General features: G+C 29.4%; 1 protein-coding gene and 1 long non-coding RNA gene across 2 annotated transcripts; one reads left to right on the top strand and one right to left on the bottom strand.

Moving 5' to 3' along the window:
• Positions 1 to 1267: 1267 nt before the first annotated feature.
• Positions 1268 to 4352, top strand: LOC108470363 (beta-glucuronosyltransferase GlcAT14B-like). The gene is made up of 4 exons (XM_017771633.2): positions 1268 to 2106; positions 2239 to 2314; positions 2423 to 2538; positions 3517 to 4352. Exons 1-4 carry the CDS (start codon positions 1515 to 1517, stop codon positions 4032 to 4034), a joined length of 1302 nt encoding a protein of 433 aa, XP_017627122.1. The 5' UTR covers positions 1268 to 1514; the 3' UTR covers positions 4035 to 4352.
• Positions 4353 to 6727: 2375 nt separating this feature from the next.
• LOC128284252 (uncharacterized) lies at positions 6728 to 12312 on the bottom strand. The gene is made up of 2 exons (XR_008274635.1): positions 11857 to 12312; positions 6728 to 6784 (listed from the first exon to the last, which is right to left on the bottom strand). It is a non-coding gene; the product is annotated as an uncharacterized LOC128284252 (long non-coding RNA).
• Positions 12313 to 16429: the final 4117 nt, after the last annotated feature.

Raw genomic sequence — 16429 nt, 5'->3', positions numbered from 1 at the left:
CTTTTCTAATTTTTGAGAGGGATGAAATATAATTTTACCATATACTAATTTAAATTTTTAAAATTATAAAAACATTAAAAGTAAAATTTTCCAAATTAAAAAGACCGGTCACTTTTAGCATGTAGTTGAATTTTACCATCAACTTTCTATCTAAATCCAAATCAAATAGGTTGAATGTGTTTATCAAAGACATTTATTTATATATGTAATAATTAAATGTACTATGATGTCATATTGATAATAATATTAATAATGTATCCCAATTCTGATTCTTATATAATAGGTGTGTAGGATTAAAATTTGTGGTTGAGTGGTAGGTAATATGGCATCTTGGTTAGTGTCTACTTTCTAGCATTTTAGTTGGCCATAAAGAAAAACAAATGCTCACAACATTTATATTGTCAAATTTAGAAGTAATACATATATTTCGATTATAATTATAATTTTTATATTTAAAGAAAAACACTGTGGATTTCTATTTATAAAAACAAGACCTTATAATAACATTTAGTATATTGTTTTGAAATGATTTTAAGTCATTTATTATTTTGAGTTACAACATTTTGATGATGCTTGTGAAAATAATTACTTAATAAATTTATAAAAAATCGATATTGAAATTAAGTATATTTTTTTGGTTGAGATAGTAAAATTCAAAAAGTGAAAATTATTGTGTTTTGGGCATGGTTGTTTGAATTGATTGGAATAGCTGGTTGGACTGAGAATTGATCAAAATTTAACCGAAAAGAGGCATAGGACTAGTTGACGCGTGAATTTATTTAACCAAATTATAATCGATCAAATCGATGAAACCAACGAATTAATGATTAAAATTCATGTATGTATTTTTTAAATTTTATATAAAAAAATAAAAATTTTAATAAACTCACCTACTATTTTTTCTCTTAAAAAACCATCCTTCATTTGAAAACCTTCCACTCTTCCGGTCACATAATAAATATTATGTGACGCAATCTAACATTAATGAAAATACTAATGTTATTCACTCTAAATCCAACAATGTAATTTATTCACTTAAATGACTGATTTAAAATTTCTTTAAAAAAAAAAAAACTGAAACTAGAATTAATTTGAATGTGAATAACTCAAAACAAAAAACAATTCAAATATACTTATTCTTGGAAATAACTACAAACCAAACTCAAAAAAATCTACTCATTGTTTTTACCACTTTTGGTACAACTGATTCAAATAATTTAAGAATTCAGCATTTACAAGAAAATACTCTAATTATAATGAAAAAAATGTATTAGCTGAGCATAGAAGTACAGCTATTCTAAAATGAATGGAAGGTTTAACACCTAATTAAACTGTCCGAAATTCCCCTGTTTCACGGCGATAAACTTTCCTTTTCTGTATCTAACACACGAGGGAAATAAGGCCTCTCTTTAATTTCACTCTCGAAGCAGCAAATTTAACTCTCGCAGTTAGATTAAGATCGCATCACCTCTCATTTTCTTTCCTTCCACCCAACAAGTGAAACCCAAGAAGAAATGAAGAAATTGAGAACCTATTACGCGCAGTTCCGTCACAACAGTAACCAAGCAATGGAGCGTAAATGGATCTTGCCATTAGCTCTTGGCTCCATTGTTTCATTATTTCTACTCTTTTTAACAACATTAACCTCTTTTGATGGCTCCCCATTTCTTTTCTTCTACCATCCCTCCGCCGTACTCGGCGGTTCGTCCCCTTTCGTGGAGAGCCAACTGAAACCCATCCCTGTCTCCACTCTCCCTCCACCTCCTCGCTTCGCTTACCTCATTTCAGGCTCCGCCGGTGATGGCCTGATGTTGAGAAGGACCCTCTTGGCCCTTTACCATCCTTTGAATCAATATGTAGTTCATCTTGACCGGGAAGCTAGCTCTGAAGAGAGGCTCGATCTGGAGAAGTTTGTGAAAGATCATCAAGTGTTTAACAAATTCAGGAATGTTAGGATGATCGTGAAAGCTAATTTGGTTACTTATAGGGGTCCTACCATGGTTGCTAATACGCTTCATGCTGCTGCAATTTTGTTGAAACAAGGTGGAGACTGGGATTGGTTTATTAATCTTAGTGCTTCTGATTATCCCCTTGTTACTCAAGATGGTGAGTTTGGATATTCCAATAAATTTATCTTCGATTATGGTTATGAGAAAAACTCCTTTTTCCCATTTCAACAAAGGTTTCCTTTTTTGCAATTTGTTGACATTTAGCTTTGGGATTTTGATTACTTTTCAGATCTGTTACATACATTTTCATACTTGCCAAGGGATCTTAATTTCATTGATCATACAAGCAATATTGGGTGGAAAGAGTGAGTACATCTTTCAAAGCATTTAAATTTCAAATTTCCTCCGAGTTTCTACTTTTGGGTAATCTTGTACTCCTGGAAACAGAGTGATTCTTGGTGTTGCAATGGCAGGTTTCATAGAGCTAAGCCAATTATTATAGATCCAGGGTTGTACAGTTTGAAAAAAGCTGATGTGTTTTGGGTTACTCAAAGGAGAAGCGTGCCTACTGCATTCAAACTCTTTACAGGCAAAAGATGCTGAAACCTTCTGCTAATATCTTTGAAAGTTGTGTTAGTTACTATATTTAGATGTGTTTACTTATCGGTTATTTAATGATCTCTCATAGATTTGTTTAAATGATCTGTTTTAGATGATGTTTCACTGAATAGATTTGTTGACATTGTTAGAATAGTGGAATCTAGTGTTCACTTGGGATTCTTTATTAAGCATATTAGTGGTCACAGTTCAAGACTTTACACATCTGATTATTGATAGTTTCTTGATCTGGGTTTCAAAGACCAGTAGTTTTAACTCGGCTAAGATTTAAAATGAGGTCAATTTGGTGGACTATGGAGAATAAATGACTTACCTTGTCGTGTTTTCTTCTTCTTTCCAATTGTTCGAAAGCAGCTTATTGATGCGATTTTTTTCTTCTTAATACTGCTTATCACAAGAATTCGGAGTTTCTGCTCCAAATGAAGTGGACAGGTATGTAGAGTTGTAAATGACATGTCCCAAATGCTTCACTCGATTAATGCTGCTAGTTTGCAGCGTCATACTAATGCACACAAAGAATGCTTTGTTTCCGGCATAAAGGACTGCTAGTTAGAAGGCCAAAAGACCTTGGTGGGACACTAAATTGTTTTTACTTGTATCTTTCCTTTGTTTGCTATTAGCGATGAAACATGAGTTTCTTTACTCTAACCCTGTTAGATTATGTGATGAAAGTCTTTTAGGAGAAAGATGCATTATGGACTTTTTGCATATTCGTTTTAAAATAGAAAGTTTTATGTGTATTAGTCATCACCGATCTTCCCATATTTGGAATTGGCTGTCGTGTCATGTATGTTACTCTGTAAAACATGTTCATTAACATTTTTGCAGAATTTCCTCTACTATCTCGTGAACTACCTTGTTGCCATAATCTCTATTAGACAACCATAATGTTCACCATTATATCTGCATTAGGTGGTATCTCTGACAAGCATCTCTTTTTCTGTAATAGGTTCTGCTTGGATGGCACTTTCTCGATCTTTTATCGATTACTGCATTTGGGGATGGGACAACCTACCTCGAACAGTCCTCATGTACTACGCTAACTTTTTATCTTCTCCAGAAGGTTACTTCCACACCGTGATTTGTAATGCTCAAAAATTCCGTAACACTACCGTGAACAGTGACCTCCATTTCATATCATGGGATAACCCTCCCAAGCAACATCCTCATTACCTCAGGCTGAATGACATGCAACGGATGATCAACAGCAATGCTCCTTTCGCAAGAAAGTTCCCTCGGGATGATCCTGCAGCGCTAGACAAAATCGACTCTGACCTCTTGTCTCGTGGTCCAGACATGTTCACTCCTGGTGGTTGGTGTGTAGGAAGTGGGAAAAATGGGAGTGATCCTTGTTCCGTTATTGGTAATACAACCGTCATCAAGCCTGGCCCTGGAGCAACAAGGTTGGAAACTTTGATTAGCGCTCTTCTATCCGACAACAATTTCCGACCACGACAATGCAAATAATAATACCATCGGAAACTTGATTAGGGGGGCATTCAAACCAATTAGTGTTCGGTTATACATATCTCAGAAGACAAAGACAATGATGAAGACGAAGACGAAGACTTGGTCTTCATACGATGCATCCATATCCATTATTCAGTATTACTTCTGGCAAGAGGCAGGAAGCTTGGATTCATTGATGGATATCAATTAATAGAGTTATGATCGCAGATGGTTCACTGATAGATAATATATATATATATTATATTTGTAGTGTTATGTAACCATCACAAATTGAAGCAAATTTTTAACAATAGAATTTATTTGCCTTGCAGTCGACATGGTTTTCTTTCTTCACTTATCTATACTCTTATTTAAATTTTTGATTTGAGTACCACAAATCAGGAATTTTTTGTGTTATATTTTCATATAAAAATAAATTAATTCAAAATATTCTTATTTTAATCACGTACGCCTAAACATGATAATTTTATTATTAAACTATCTTACGTTTCTAACCTTTTTGGATTACAAGTGTAGGGTAAAAGATGGGACTTAAGTTCTTATTTTAAAACCATGAAATTTCTTTACTTAACTAAACTAAGGTGTTGTTTACAAAGTGAAAGAAATAGGTACGTCACCACATGATTTAAATGTTAGAATATGTGTGCAGGAGAAACATGAAAATGGATTATGTAACCTTGTCCATTACCATTCACTAATCAGGCTTACTGGCTTGGCTTGGAGGCACAATCACGTGAATCAAATTGAAAAAGCAGGTGCTGTGATCACATTCTTTATCTCGCAGCTCTGCAAAATTCATGGCTTGTTTAGGGAGTAATGTGGTTAGTCTCGTGCCTGAATTTTGGTATTATTAACTTTAACTGAAACATCACTGTTTAGTTCCGTGTCAAATGATGCTCATCTTTTCAACTTTTTCTGAAAACAACTAATTAAAAATATAGTCATACAATAGATTTTTAATACTACTTGTTAAACATATATATGGCCACCCTACCATTTATACGTATACTCTATTATAATAAACTCTCAAACTTTATCAAAATAATCAATTAAGTCTCTTTAAATTACCTTTTACACCTAATTAAATCTTAAATTAACAAAACTGACTAAACAAGCCCTTTGATTGATATTGATAGTTAAGATTTAACAACAACATTGATGTGGCTATTAATAGATGTTGCTTCAGCACTGATTTGCTAACGTGGTAGTGTCACGTTATTTACAAAAAAAAAAAATTTGTCCACTTTCACTTTCATTTAAACTTGAACAATTATTTGTCTAAACTCATTCTAAAAATAGAAAGAAAACATAAAAAGTTTATAAAAAAAAGAAAGCTCATTAAAATTTATGAAAATTATTAGAAATTAATTAAAAACAATAAAATTTTATAAAATTACTATATTGTTTTATAAAATAAAGAGTTTTTGACAATTTCATAATTAAGTTAGGACTTAATTAATAGATGATACTAATTCAGTCAAAACTTTGACATCTCATGTTCTCATCATGTGTAAACTTTATCTAAATTTATTTTGTAGTTAAATAAATTTTAATTTATTTTTTACCCAGAATCTTTTTATTTTTACACGTGATAATTTTATTTATTACAAAAATTTATCTAATAAAATTTTAGTCTCTCCAAATTAAAAGGAAAAAATAAAAGTCGAAGTGGGATAAATGCAATGCAATACATTTTGTTTCCCGGTAACTAAATAAAGTCGACGTTGGAAAAAATAGCTTTGAAGTACTATGCATCAAGACCAATGAAAAGTAGCCGAAAGTTGATTTTCTTTTTCCTTTTTAAAAAATAGTTTAAAAGAATTTTAATTTCATACTTGAGTGAGACGTGTGTAAAAAAATTATTTCAGGCTTTAATGGGTACGTAAAACTCATAAACCTATTTATAAATTTTTAAAATAAGATAATAATTATTGTTATTTGTGGTTGAAAATTTGGAGAAAAAATATATACAAATGTTTATATTGAAAGTGAATGAAAAATGTTTCTTCCAATGTTGGCCAAAAGTAAGCATGCATTAATTAGTGTGGAACTTGACAACTATGATTTGTTGACTAATTCATTTCACAGCGCCACTTTATACATACCCAATCATTGCAATCATACAATTACATAATCCTGAAATGTGTTACAATGTCCTACACCCTCTTTTTTTTAAATTTTTTTTAATAAATCGGTCATGGATACCTTCTGCTATTCCTTTTTTTTTTTTTTTTTGTAAAATGAAGCTTTAATTGATAAAGTACAAAATGAAAAACTAAAAAGACATTTTAAAATTCAAATCCTATTTATTTTTCTATATAAAATATAAAATCACAAACACACCCTAAAAATACAATTTACTCCATAAAATAGGAATAATTTCATATTTTTTTAAGTTTGTATTAACCCGTTTTATTAAAAAAATTATATTTATATCATATTCAAAATATTTTGGTGTATCGAATAAAATACACACAATCTGGAACCAAAACTGAGTTAAAAATTAAAATCTCCCTAATAATAACAATAAAAGAAGAAGAGATAATCAGTGTTGCATACCTGAAATAGCGATCGGCAAACTGAATAAAAAAGGAAGTGGAAAGGTATAATGACGCAGAAGGATGACACTGACAGTGAGGGTAAATAGCAATGGCTTAAATTGGCAGTGTCAACCCTCCTGCGACATCATACCTTCGCCTCCCCTTTCTCTTTCACTTGCATTCTTGCCCTCTCTCCCCCCAGCACACCTATTTATAGCGCAAAGGCTTCACCTTTTATTTCTTCTACATTGCTTTTTTTTCTTTATAATAAAATAATAAATAAAGTTGGTATTTGATATATTCTACATATATTTGAATTTTATAATCAAAACCAATCATTTAAGCATAACTACAATTAATTGCCTTATATTAAACCAAAGCTTCATTAGCAATGTATATAAAATCTATTACAGCATCTCTTATTAATTTGTTAAGGTACACATATCGTCATAAAATGTGAAAATTTGATAAAGGGATGATGTGATAACATAGTTGACTGCATGCATGATGGGGAGGCTATAATTCCTATTATTGAAAACAAAAGAGAAGTAATTTTGTTTTTCTATGGAAAAATGTAGGAAGAGCGGCCGAAAAAGAAATTCTACAAAGAAACAACCCTAAAAGGCTTCATAATTAAATATTCAACAAAGTTGACCATCTTTCATGTTACCAATTTGCTTGCCTATATCAATAATTAAATATTACTACTCAAGTCCACCTACAAATTTCCTACTCTAATAGGTGAAATGAATATATATATATATATAAAATTTATAATTATTTAAATCAAAATGAGCAACTTAAATAAGATCCATCTAATTCATTAACGTTTCTAATTAAGTGTCATAACAAGGAGATGACAATCTGAAAATCAACTAATTATATTAAAATTGGATAATATGAAATATAATAAAATTTAATAAGATTTAACTTGTTAATATTAAAATTACATTTCAATAACATTTTGGAGTTGGGAGAGTATTGCCATTAATTAATTGACTGTATTAATTATCTATAAAAAGATGAGTCTGAGAAAACTTTTAAATTGATAACAATACTCTTTTATTTTTCATGATATTATTTAATTAACTTTTAAAATAAGTATAATTTAATTTGAAATTATTAATTAAAAATTTGAAGTAAATAATTGTATCAATTTTATTTTTATCAATTTAAAATAATATATTTTATGTTTATCATTAATGCTTAATTAACCTATTTTTAATTGTTTTCAAATTAAAATTGTAGTTTATTTTCTTATGTAATTTTGAATTTGTATATTGTTTAAAAGTTAAATTATCATTATTAATAATAGGTAAAAATAATTAAAATGTATTACTTAAAAATTAATTGAAAATTAGTAAGCTAAAAATGGTTGAGATGTTAGAGTGTCCAGATTTCAATATGATCCTAAGTCTAAATCATGTGTTAACTTTATTTCCAACTTAAATTTCAATACAAATTACAAATAAAGAATGAACCTTCTTCTATCAAAATACCTTTGCTGATAGATAAATTAACATCTAAGACTGATTGGAATATGATTTTATAAAGAAAGTGTCACCCTTCTTCTATCAGAATAATCAATACCTCATTCAGGTACGGTAATTGTAGAAACACCAGTGTTAATATTGCGTCACTAATTAAGTTTAAATACAAACTCATTAACACACCCCTTGTGTAAACCTTCCTCTCTTTAATATGAATTTTGAGAAATCTCCGGCACATGAAGACTTTAATTACCTAAATATCGTAGATGAAACCACTTAATATTTACAAAAGGTTTCATGTATGCTAATGGAGAACTGGGTACTGCCCTTAATCTTAACATTACGAATGCACAAGTCTTTAAGAAAATAAATTAAAAACTATTGTGCATTTGATTTGGAGAATTATTGATCATACAATGAAATATGAGCTAAGAGAATTTGAAACAGATCAAGAAATGTATTCATAGATCAAGTCTTAGCTTAGTTGATACTATTACTGTAGTAATTAAGAAGATATGGATTTGGACGTATTTTAATAAATATTATTTTAATTTAAAATTTTAGAGAGATTATATATGATTAGTAATTGTATATATAAAAAAAAAATTTCAAAAGACATGAACCCGGTGCTTGATTCAAGTACTTGATGCAACTAACTCAATACATTTGGGACTCGAATCCATTCGTCTATCCCTGCCTGCAGTTTTCTCTAAACCATAAAAAAGATGGAATAGATATAGATATGTATAGTGTGCACTAACCTTGTAAAGTCTGCAGACAAAGCAAGGAACCCCGATAAGATTAGAGGTTAGCACTGAATCCTGGCGCAGAGAGACGGTGTGTCTATCTCAATTCATAAATGAAATATACACCATCTCCCTTGCGACAGGATTCCATTGCATCTCTAACCTTTAAATCTCCTTGACTGCTTAATTTCACCACCTAATGTGCATGTATATATAAATGCAAAATTTGTGCTGCATGTGGAGGGAGCTCGAAGACTGGGCTAGTTGGTGTTGATTAAATTGTTTCTTTATTCAACGTTTATTAAACGAGTTTGAAAGATTTGGCTGTAGGGACTCCGAAAGTAAGGTTAAAAAGACCATGAATGAATGTGGGTTGTTGTTGTAATCAAGGACAAACCACCAATGAGAATTTCTCAACTGTTCAAAGTCAAATCAATTGCATCCTATTCTGGGTTCAAACAACTTTCAGCTGGGATGCGGTGAATCAAATGACTTATAATAATGTCTTATATTAAAAGTTATATAATAAAGATATGTTTACTTGCCCTCAAACCTACTCTTAAATCTCCACTTGCACGTGCCCTTTTTTATAGTGTGAACAACTTTCATTTCTTATTTAAAACTTAAAACCCATCACCATCAACAAAAATTTACTTGGAGTACTAACCTACTATGGATTCACAATATCGTCAACAAAAAGACTTTTCTTGTGTCAAAGACTTTTCTTCTGTCTCTGTTCATACTGTGTATATCTATATAATATTATTATCTCATATTTTATTTATAGGATTATTCATTAACTCTTCTGGTTCAGGTTGGTTTTATGCAAAATATTTAATTTTTAAGTTTGGATCTGATCTAACTCTATAAATGGGTTTATTTTTTGTTCAAACTTGACTCAAATTAAGAAATGTAAATTTGAATCTAGCACAACTTGTTCATATTTGACTTTTTCTAAATTAATTTTTATTTAAAATAAAATTTTTAAAAATTATAATATACTAAATGCACTAAAATATTAAAATAAAAACTTTTTAACTTTATATTAAAAATATTACCATAAATATAATAAATGTTATATTATATTAGAAAAACATAAAAAATATAATAAATACTTATTGTTCTAAATATCAAAGACTTTTCTTCTGTCTCTGTTCATACTGTGATTTGCCATATATAACTATATAATATTATTATCTCAAATTTTATTTGTAGGATTTTCATTCCCTGTGCTGGGTTTAGGTTAGTTACATATGTAAAATATTTAGATTAAAATTTTAAGTTTGGGTTTAATTTAGCTCTAAAATGGGTTTAATTTTTTGTTTAAATTTGACTCAAATGAAGAAATATGTAAATTTGGGCCTAACTCTGACCCGTCTATATTTGACATTTTAAAATTAATTTTTATTTAAAAATAATTTTTATAATTTTTAAATATAATACACGAATGCATTAAAAATGTTAAAATAAAAGTTTTTAACTTTATATTAAAAATACTACCATAAATATAATAAAATTTTATTATATTAAAGAACATAAATAATTTATATTGTGGGTTGGATTATTTAGTTGGGTAAGTATTTTTAAGTTTTGGGTAATGGATATAATTATTATTGTATTAGTGATTTAATATAAATATAAATATAAATATATAATTATTATTTAACATATATAATTAACATAATTATTTTTATAATATAATGTATTCAGTTGAGGATGAGTTGGCCTCGGGCCAAAATACTTGCCCAAGGCTTGGTCCATATAAAAAACCAAACCTTAAATTTTACCCGAACCATATTTATAGTAGGATGTCTTTGAGTCTGGACAAGTGATTGACTGACTCATGAGCAAGTCTAATATCAACCCATCACATCACTATTGTTGAGGGGAGGATGAGCTTGTTCTTGGAGAAGTCTTCGAAATGTCATTTGTTGGGAGTCGACAGATTTCTCAATGGTAGTCAGTATTGTATTTAGGGCATCTGTGCTCGATTTTATACTTTGAGTTTTGGTTTAATTATAAAGAAGCACCTCACCCACTAAAAGAATGTAAATATTTGGTCTTATAAGGAGGTTTGAACCTAAATCTTTATATAACATTTATGGGTATAGATAATACCAGCCGAAACTCCTCAAGACTTTTCAGGAGAACCGGGAGACAAAACCCAGCATGAACAAGACCATCATTGAGGGGGAACCAACACACGATACTTTAAGGTTGAAAAGCTTCTCTCAAAACAAGTCCCTTGATACTAGTGAAAAAATTATAATCCCATTAAATATATATCAAAACAGCTTTCATAGTAAGCTCCAATGTTAAAAATTTTGGATTGGGATTAATTAATCAATTTAGTGAAAAGCATGTGTTTCAATATTTGAAAAACAGATTTAAAATTAAATAAATAGTAATATTAATTAAGCCACAACCCAATCGAATGAGTTATCAATTAATTCAACCGAATAATTTGGTTGATGACAAAGACAAATCATGGCAAAATGAAGATTAATATATTATCAAACCATAGGAGGCATTATTTGAACTAGAAAATTCAAACCTTTGAATAAAATAAGAAACAAAAACAGGCTGTCTGCTAAGAAAAAGCTGTATGAATTTATTATTTAATCTCACAATTCCTAGGAGGAGGGTGTTTATTGATTCATTTATGCATGGTCTTAGAATATTTTTGGTTTGAACTGTGACAACAAGAAATCCTCCTGTTACCTCATAAGAATAAAGATTCAGCTTCACCCTAATTTTCTTTTTTAAAGTGTCCAATAGTTTTCTGTTTTATTAATCAATGGCTTATTTTAAAGAATGCATTTCTTATTGCATTGGCTCCACCACCATTATCTCTAAACCAAGAAGCTGCCAAACTTAATAGTTTCTTTAACTGCTAGTTGCTACCATGATACAGACAGGATTTATGTCAATTATTAACTATATTATTCACTGGACCTAGATAGGCTTATCAATCTCAGAAATTGCAGTACGACCAGCCAAGCATCAAACTTGGAAATTAAAGTAAAAAAGCGGCTAAACTTACCAATATCTCAGGTCAGAAATCCAGCTCCAAGCACCGAAAGATTCTGCCCAAAAGGAAAACTTTTCTCATATGGGAGGAATTCAGAGAAAGATTCATACTTGATCATTATCTTGAAAACAAGCTGATTTGAATTTGTACTAGCAGCGACTGCACTTATTTCAATTTGCTTCAACCTGATCTCTAACTAAAATTCTATCACATATCAATGAAAAAGTAGTTGATAGAAACTTGTAACTAAGGGAACAATTTCAGCCACATGTATTATATTCAGTAAATACAAACCTGCACACACACATATATGGATTGTCTATATATGCAGTATACTATCAAATGAGTAAGGTAAGGTTATGATATTATAGGACCTTATAGTGGAATGTGGGGTATAGAGGACAGGTGATGAACCCAAACAATCTAAAGACAAGTCCTTGACTAGTCAGTATTGTCTGCTGTCCATATAATGCCATCTGCAGTGCACTAACACTACCCTCAGGTCCCAATCCTCTTTGTTTCCCTGTGTTCATGTAGATATTCCTTGAATAATGTTTCCTGAACTGGCCATCTAAGTGATGCATTTGGATTGCTATAGTACACTATGTTAATAATCAACATGTATATGCTTGAAATATGCGTAACTGAAAACCCAGATAATGAAAAAGAAATGCATTACAGTACTGAAATTAAGCCCTTTAAGACATTTATATTATTAACGGGAAGGATATATATGCTAGCACTGAAAGAGCATTTTTAGACTGTGATTGGTTCGTCCCGTGACCTTTCATTAATATTTTTTTTCCTTTTTGCTCAGTCAAGAAGTGAAATTTCATTAATAAAAGGCCACAAACATGACACCTATTCATAGTTCCAAACTGCAAATCAGACACAGCCAAAATATCAAAAAACCAATACAACCATTCACGATCGAAAAGCCAAAAAGATATAAAGCCACTTCATCGTTAAAAAAGCCTCATGGACCATCCTCACTAATAATTTGATGTGGATAGTGGCCATTTGAACCGTATAACTCCAAATTCCCTAATGCATTCCAAGCTATATCTAGGACATTGTTGAAATATGTACATTTAAATATATATATAAGCCTCAACCTCTATATAAAACAAAAGGAATAAAACCAACCGAAATACGTGTAATAGGAACCCAAATAATGTACAAAGATGCAGATCCGTTGAAGCTTGTGGTCACACAACTATATCAAACTGATAAATAAAACTAAGCAATCACATGCCTTAGATGTAGGTTATGGTTTAAATAAGCATAAATAAAGAAGAGAGGAAGAGACAGAATAACAAGGCTGTCAAAGTGTCAACTAGTGTATAGATTAAGAAGAGAAGGACGAGGCCATTCATGCAAATTAACTTGGATTGGACTAGGTCAAGATTTAGCTGATAATTAGTGTAAACATTATGCCTAGAAAATTGAAATTAATATATACCTGACATAAAAGGATTTTGTTAGAGCAAGGTGTGGCGCCTATAATCGATCAAACTCTGCCAACCATCATAGCTAGCTAGGGTTAGGATCAAAGTGCTCACTGCTTCTTTTTAACTTATCTGGTCATCTCCCTTGGACGCAAGAAAAAGAACAAGAATCCAGCTGGTTGGATCAAAGTGCTAGAGATTCATAAAGTGCTCAAACTTGTTTGAAAGACTGAGATCAGGGAAAGAGTTTTTTTTTTTTTTCGTATAAGGAAAAAATCGAAAAACCTAACTTCTGAGTTAAAATTGTATTGGTTTACGGTTCGGATCCAGTGCGTCATAACCTGTTTTGTTTTACAGTAATTAGGGTTGCCGGTTTTCCTGCACTGCTGAGGGATCAAAGCAAAGTCAACTCTGGAATTAGGAATTAAGGAAAAAAATATGAGTAATGATTGTTTTCCACTTTTGAATGAAACACGTCATCTATATTAAAGGCCCAGAAGCTTATGTTTGTCACTTTTCTGTTGGTCGCTGACTATTCGTTTCCCTTTTTTCCATATTAAAATTAAATTGGAAATCGACAGCAAGTTAAATGTGGGCTGCTTTGATTCCCTTTTTCAATTTTGCTAGAATGTAGCTTCAAACATTAATATCCTTTATTCATTCGAAATCGGGTGTTGGATATACATGCGTGGTTTAGGGTTAAATCATTTACAACTATAATCGATTCGACTAAAATTCAAGACTCAAAAGTTGAACTCAAGATGTATAATAATAGTATTATTAATAGATCAACAGTTTGACTCATAAATATCTCTAATTTTATTAACTTTTTAATTAAATTGATATCATGAATAAACCATAAAATTTATTAAAATAATTAATTTTTATATATAAAGTAATGAGCATTTGGTACACTAATAATATATATTTTTCATTCTACAAATAATTTTAAAAAATTGACACGTGTCTTTTTATTTAAATATTTATTTTTTAATATTTTATTATATCTTTATAAAACACTTATCAATCGTAGGTATTTTTAGAAGAAATAAATTATAAGTTAATTTTACTATAAAACTTAGTGGGTTTCAAATTAAATGATATATTTGTATTTAATTGATATGTTTACTAATATAATTAAATTTGGATTTTTTATCATTTCGAGTTAGTGTCACTAAATGAAGTAATTCGATATTCTATTAAAGGCATATGTGTGGAAATTATGTATTTTGAGCATAAATATTAATTTAAAATAAAATATAATAAATAATAAAATTTATGGTTTGAAATTAATTAATAATAATATATGATATTAAGAATATTAAATGCACAACAATTATTTATCATGGTGTTTTTATCAATTTTGAGTTAGTATTGAGTTAACTTTTAACACTATCTTAATCAACAACATTATTAATATATACAATTGATGGAGGTGATAAAGTATTCATAATACAATTAAAATGTAAAGATTATATTAAAGTACAAAATTAGTTTAGTTATAAAGTTAATATTTATTGATGTAAATAACACGGGTTCAAATCCCACCATAATCATGTTAAATCAATTTTAACAAGTTAATCAAATTATTTAATACTATTAAACTGAATCATCTAATTACTTACTTCATGATCAATTGTTTATCAATTCATACATAGCAATTAATAAAATCATCAATTCAACAATTTATATGTAGAAAATTTTGATAATTTTATGCTTTCTATTTTCTCATATATTCATTTTTTTGTATTATATATGTTTTCTATAATCATAAAATGTCTAGTATTTCTAAGTTTATTTTAAAGCTCTAATTATAAATTTTTATCTCTTTACTTTATATAAAGTAAAGAAATTAATCCTTTAATTTGTTAAAATTTAATCCTCCTAAGTTATTAAAACTAATCCAATTATTTTATTAGGAAAAGTGGTGCTGCTTCACAATTTAGCCTCAACCCACTTTATAATTAAAAATTAATTTTAATTAATTATTAATTTATTTATTTTTATTACAAATATTGTTTTTATAGTTTGTTCCACTTGACACATTGTTTATAGAAAACATATTAATCTCGTAATTAATTAACAACCTATCCTATTTTTGTAATTTATTTTTGTTTTATTTAAATAAGAAACCCTATACTTTTTTTTTTTTTTAACTTCTGTATTTTACTATGTTTGGTATTTTGGTGATGACACCAAGGCTGAAATTTAGACTTGTGTATTTCTTAATTCTTTTTATTCTTTTTCCCTTTAATAAAATTATCTCCTATCTTAGCAAAATAATAATAAATAAGATCAAATGTTATTACAAGTTTGTGGATTTGAGAGATTTAAAAATTTTAACTCATTAAATTATTGATAAATTTACATTTTGATCATTCAACTTTAAAACTTATAATGATCACAAAATTATTCAAAAAATTTCATTTAAGTCACTAAACTCTTCAAAAGTTTTTATTTAAGTCACTAGGCTATTAAGTTTCCTTTTTTTCTTTTAAGTCCAGCTAACAACCTTCAAGCGTTGATTTGATTATCGGTACGGTGGATCAATACCCCTCGATGAGTAGAAAAACATACTTTAGATCAAAATCGATCTAACAATCAGTGTCGAAGATCAAAGAAAAAAAAATTTAGATTTTGGTTCACAAATTTGTGTCATAAAAAAATGAACTGTAAAAGAAACGGAACTGAGAGCTTTAGATTGGCACAAGCAATGCAAATAGAAAAGGTCATACAACAATAATTTTATCATACTAGTGACTTAAATGAAGATTTTTAAATAATTCAGTGACTATATTGTAACTTTTTAGAGTTAAATAATCGAAATGTAAACTTATCAATAGTTTAATAATTTGAGGTATAGTTTACCCTAAAAAAAAAGTCAGCTGAACAAGAGCAACAATACTATCGGTTCTATATATAACATGTGTGTCTCTACGTTGACAGATAATTGTCGTCTACACAATTATGATGGGAAGAAATAATTGGAGGGAAATTTAAATTGATATTTTCCCACCTTATGGGTTGATGTTTAATCATTAAAATCCCCAGGAAAATTATAAACTCATCTTGTTTAAAAATCCCTGTGTTAGACTCCAAATTTAGCATTACTTGAACTGAATTTTGGGTAAGGCAAA

The sequence above is a fragment of the Gossypium arboreum genome, chromosome 11 (genome assembly GCF_025698485.1).
Source record: "Gossypium arboreum isolate Shixiya-1 chromosome 11, ASM2569848v2, whole genome shotgun sequence".
Lineage (NCBI taxonomy): Eukaryota > Viridiplantae > Streptophyta > Magnoliopsida > Malvales > Malvaceae > Gossypium > Gossypium arboreum.
The sequence above is the reverse complement of the archived record's forward strand: the minus strand, read 5'-3'. Positions and strand labels throughout refer to the sequence as shown.

Excerpts from the sequence above, each read along its gene's own strand:
- LOC108470363 (XM_017771633.2), top strand. The coding sequence starts at position 1,515 with ATGAAGAAATTGAGAACCTATTACGCGCAGTTCCGTCACAACAGTAAC. Across the intron at positions 2,107-2,238 it reads TCCCCTTGTTACTCAAGATG|ATCTGTTACATACATTTTCA; the intron begins GTGAGTTTGGAT and ends ATTACTTTTCAG. Across the intron at positions 2,315-2,422 it reads AGCAATATTGGGTGGAAAGA|GTTTCATAGAGCTAAGCCAA; the intron begins GTGAGTACATCT and ends TTGCAATGGCAG.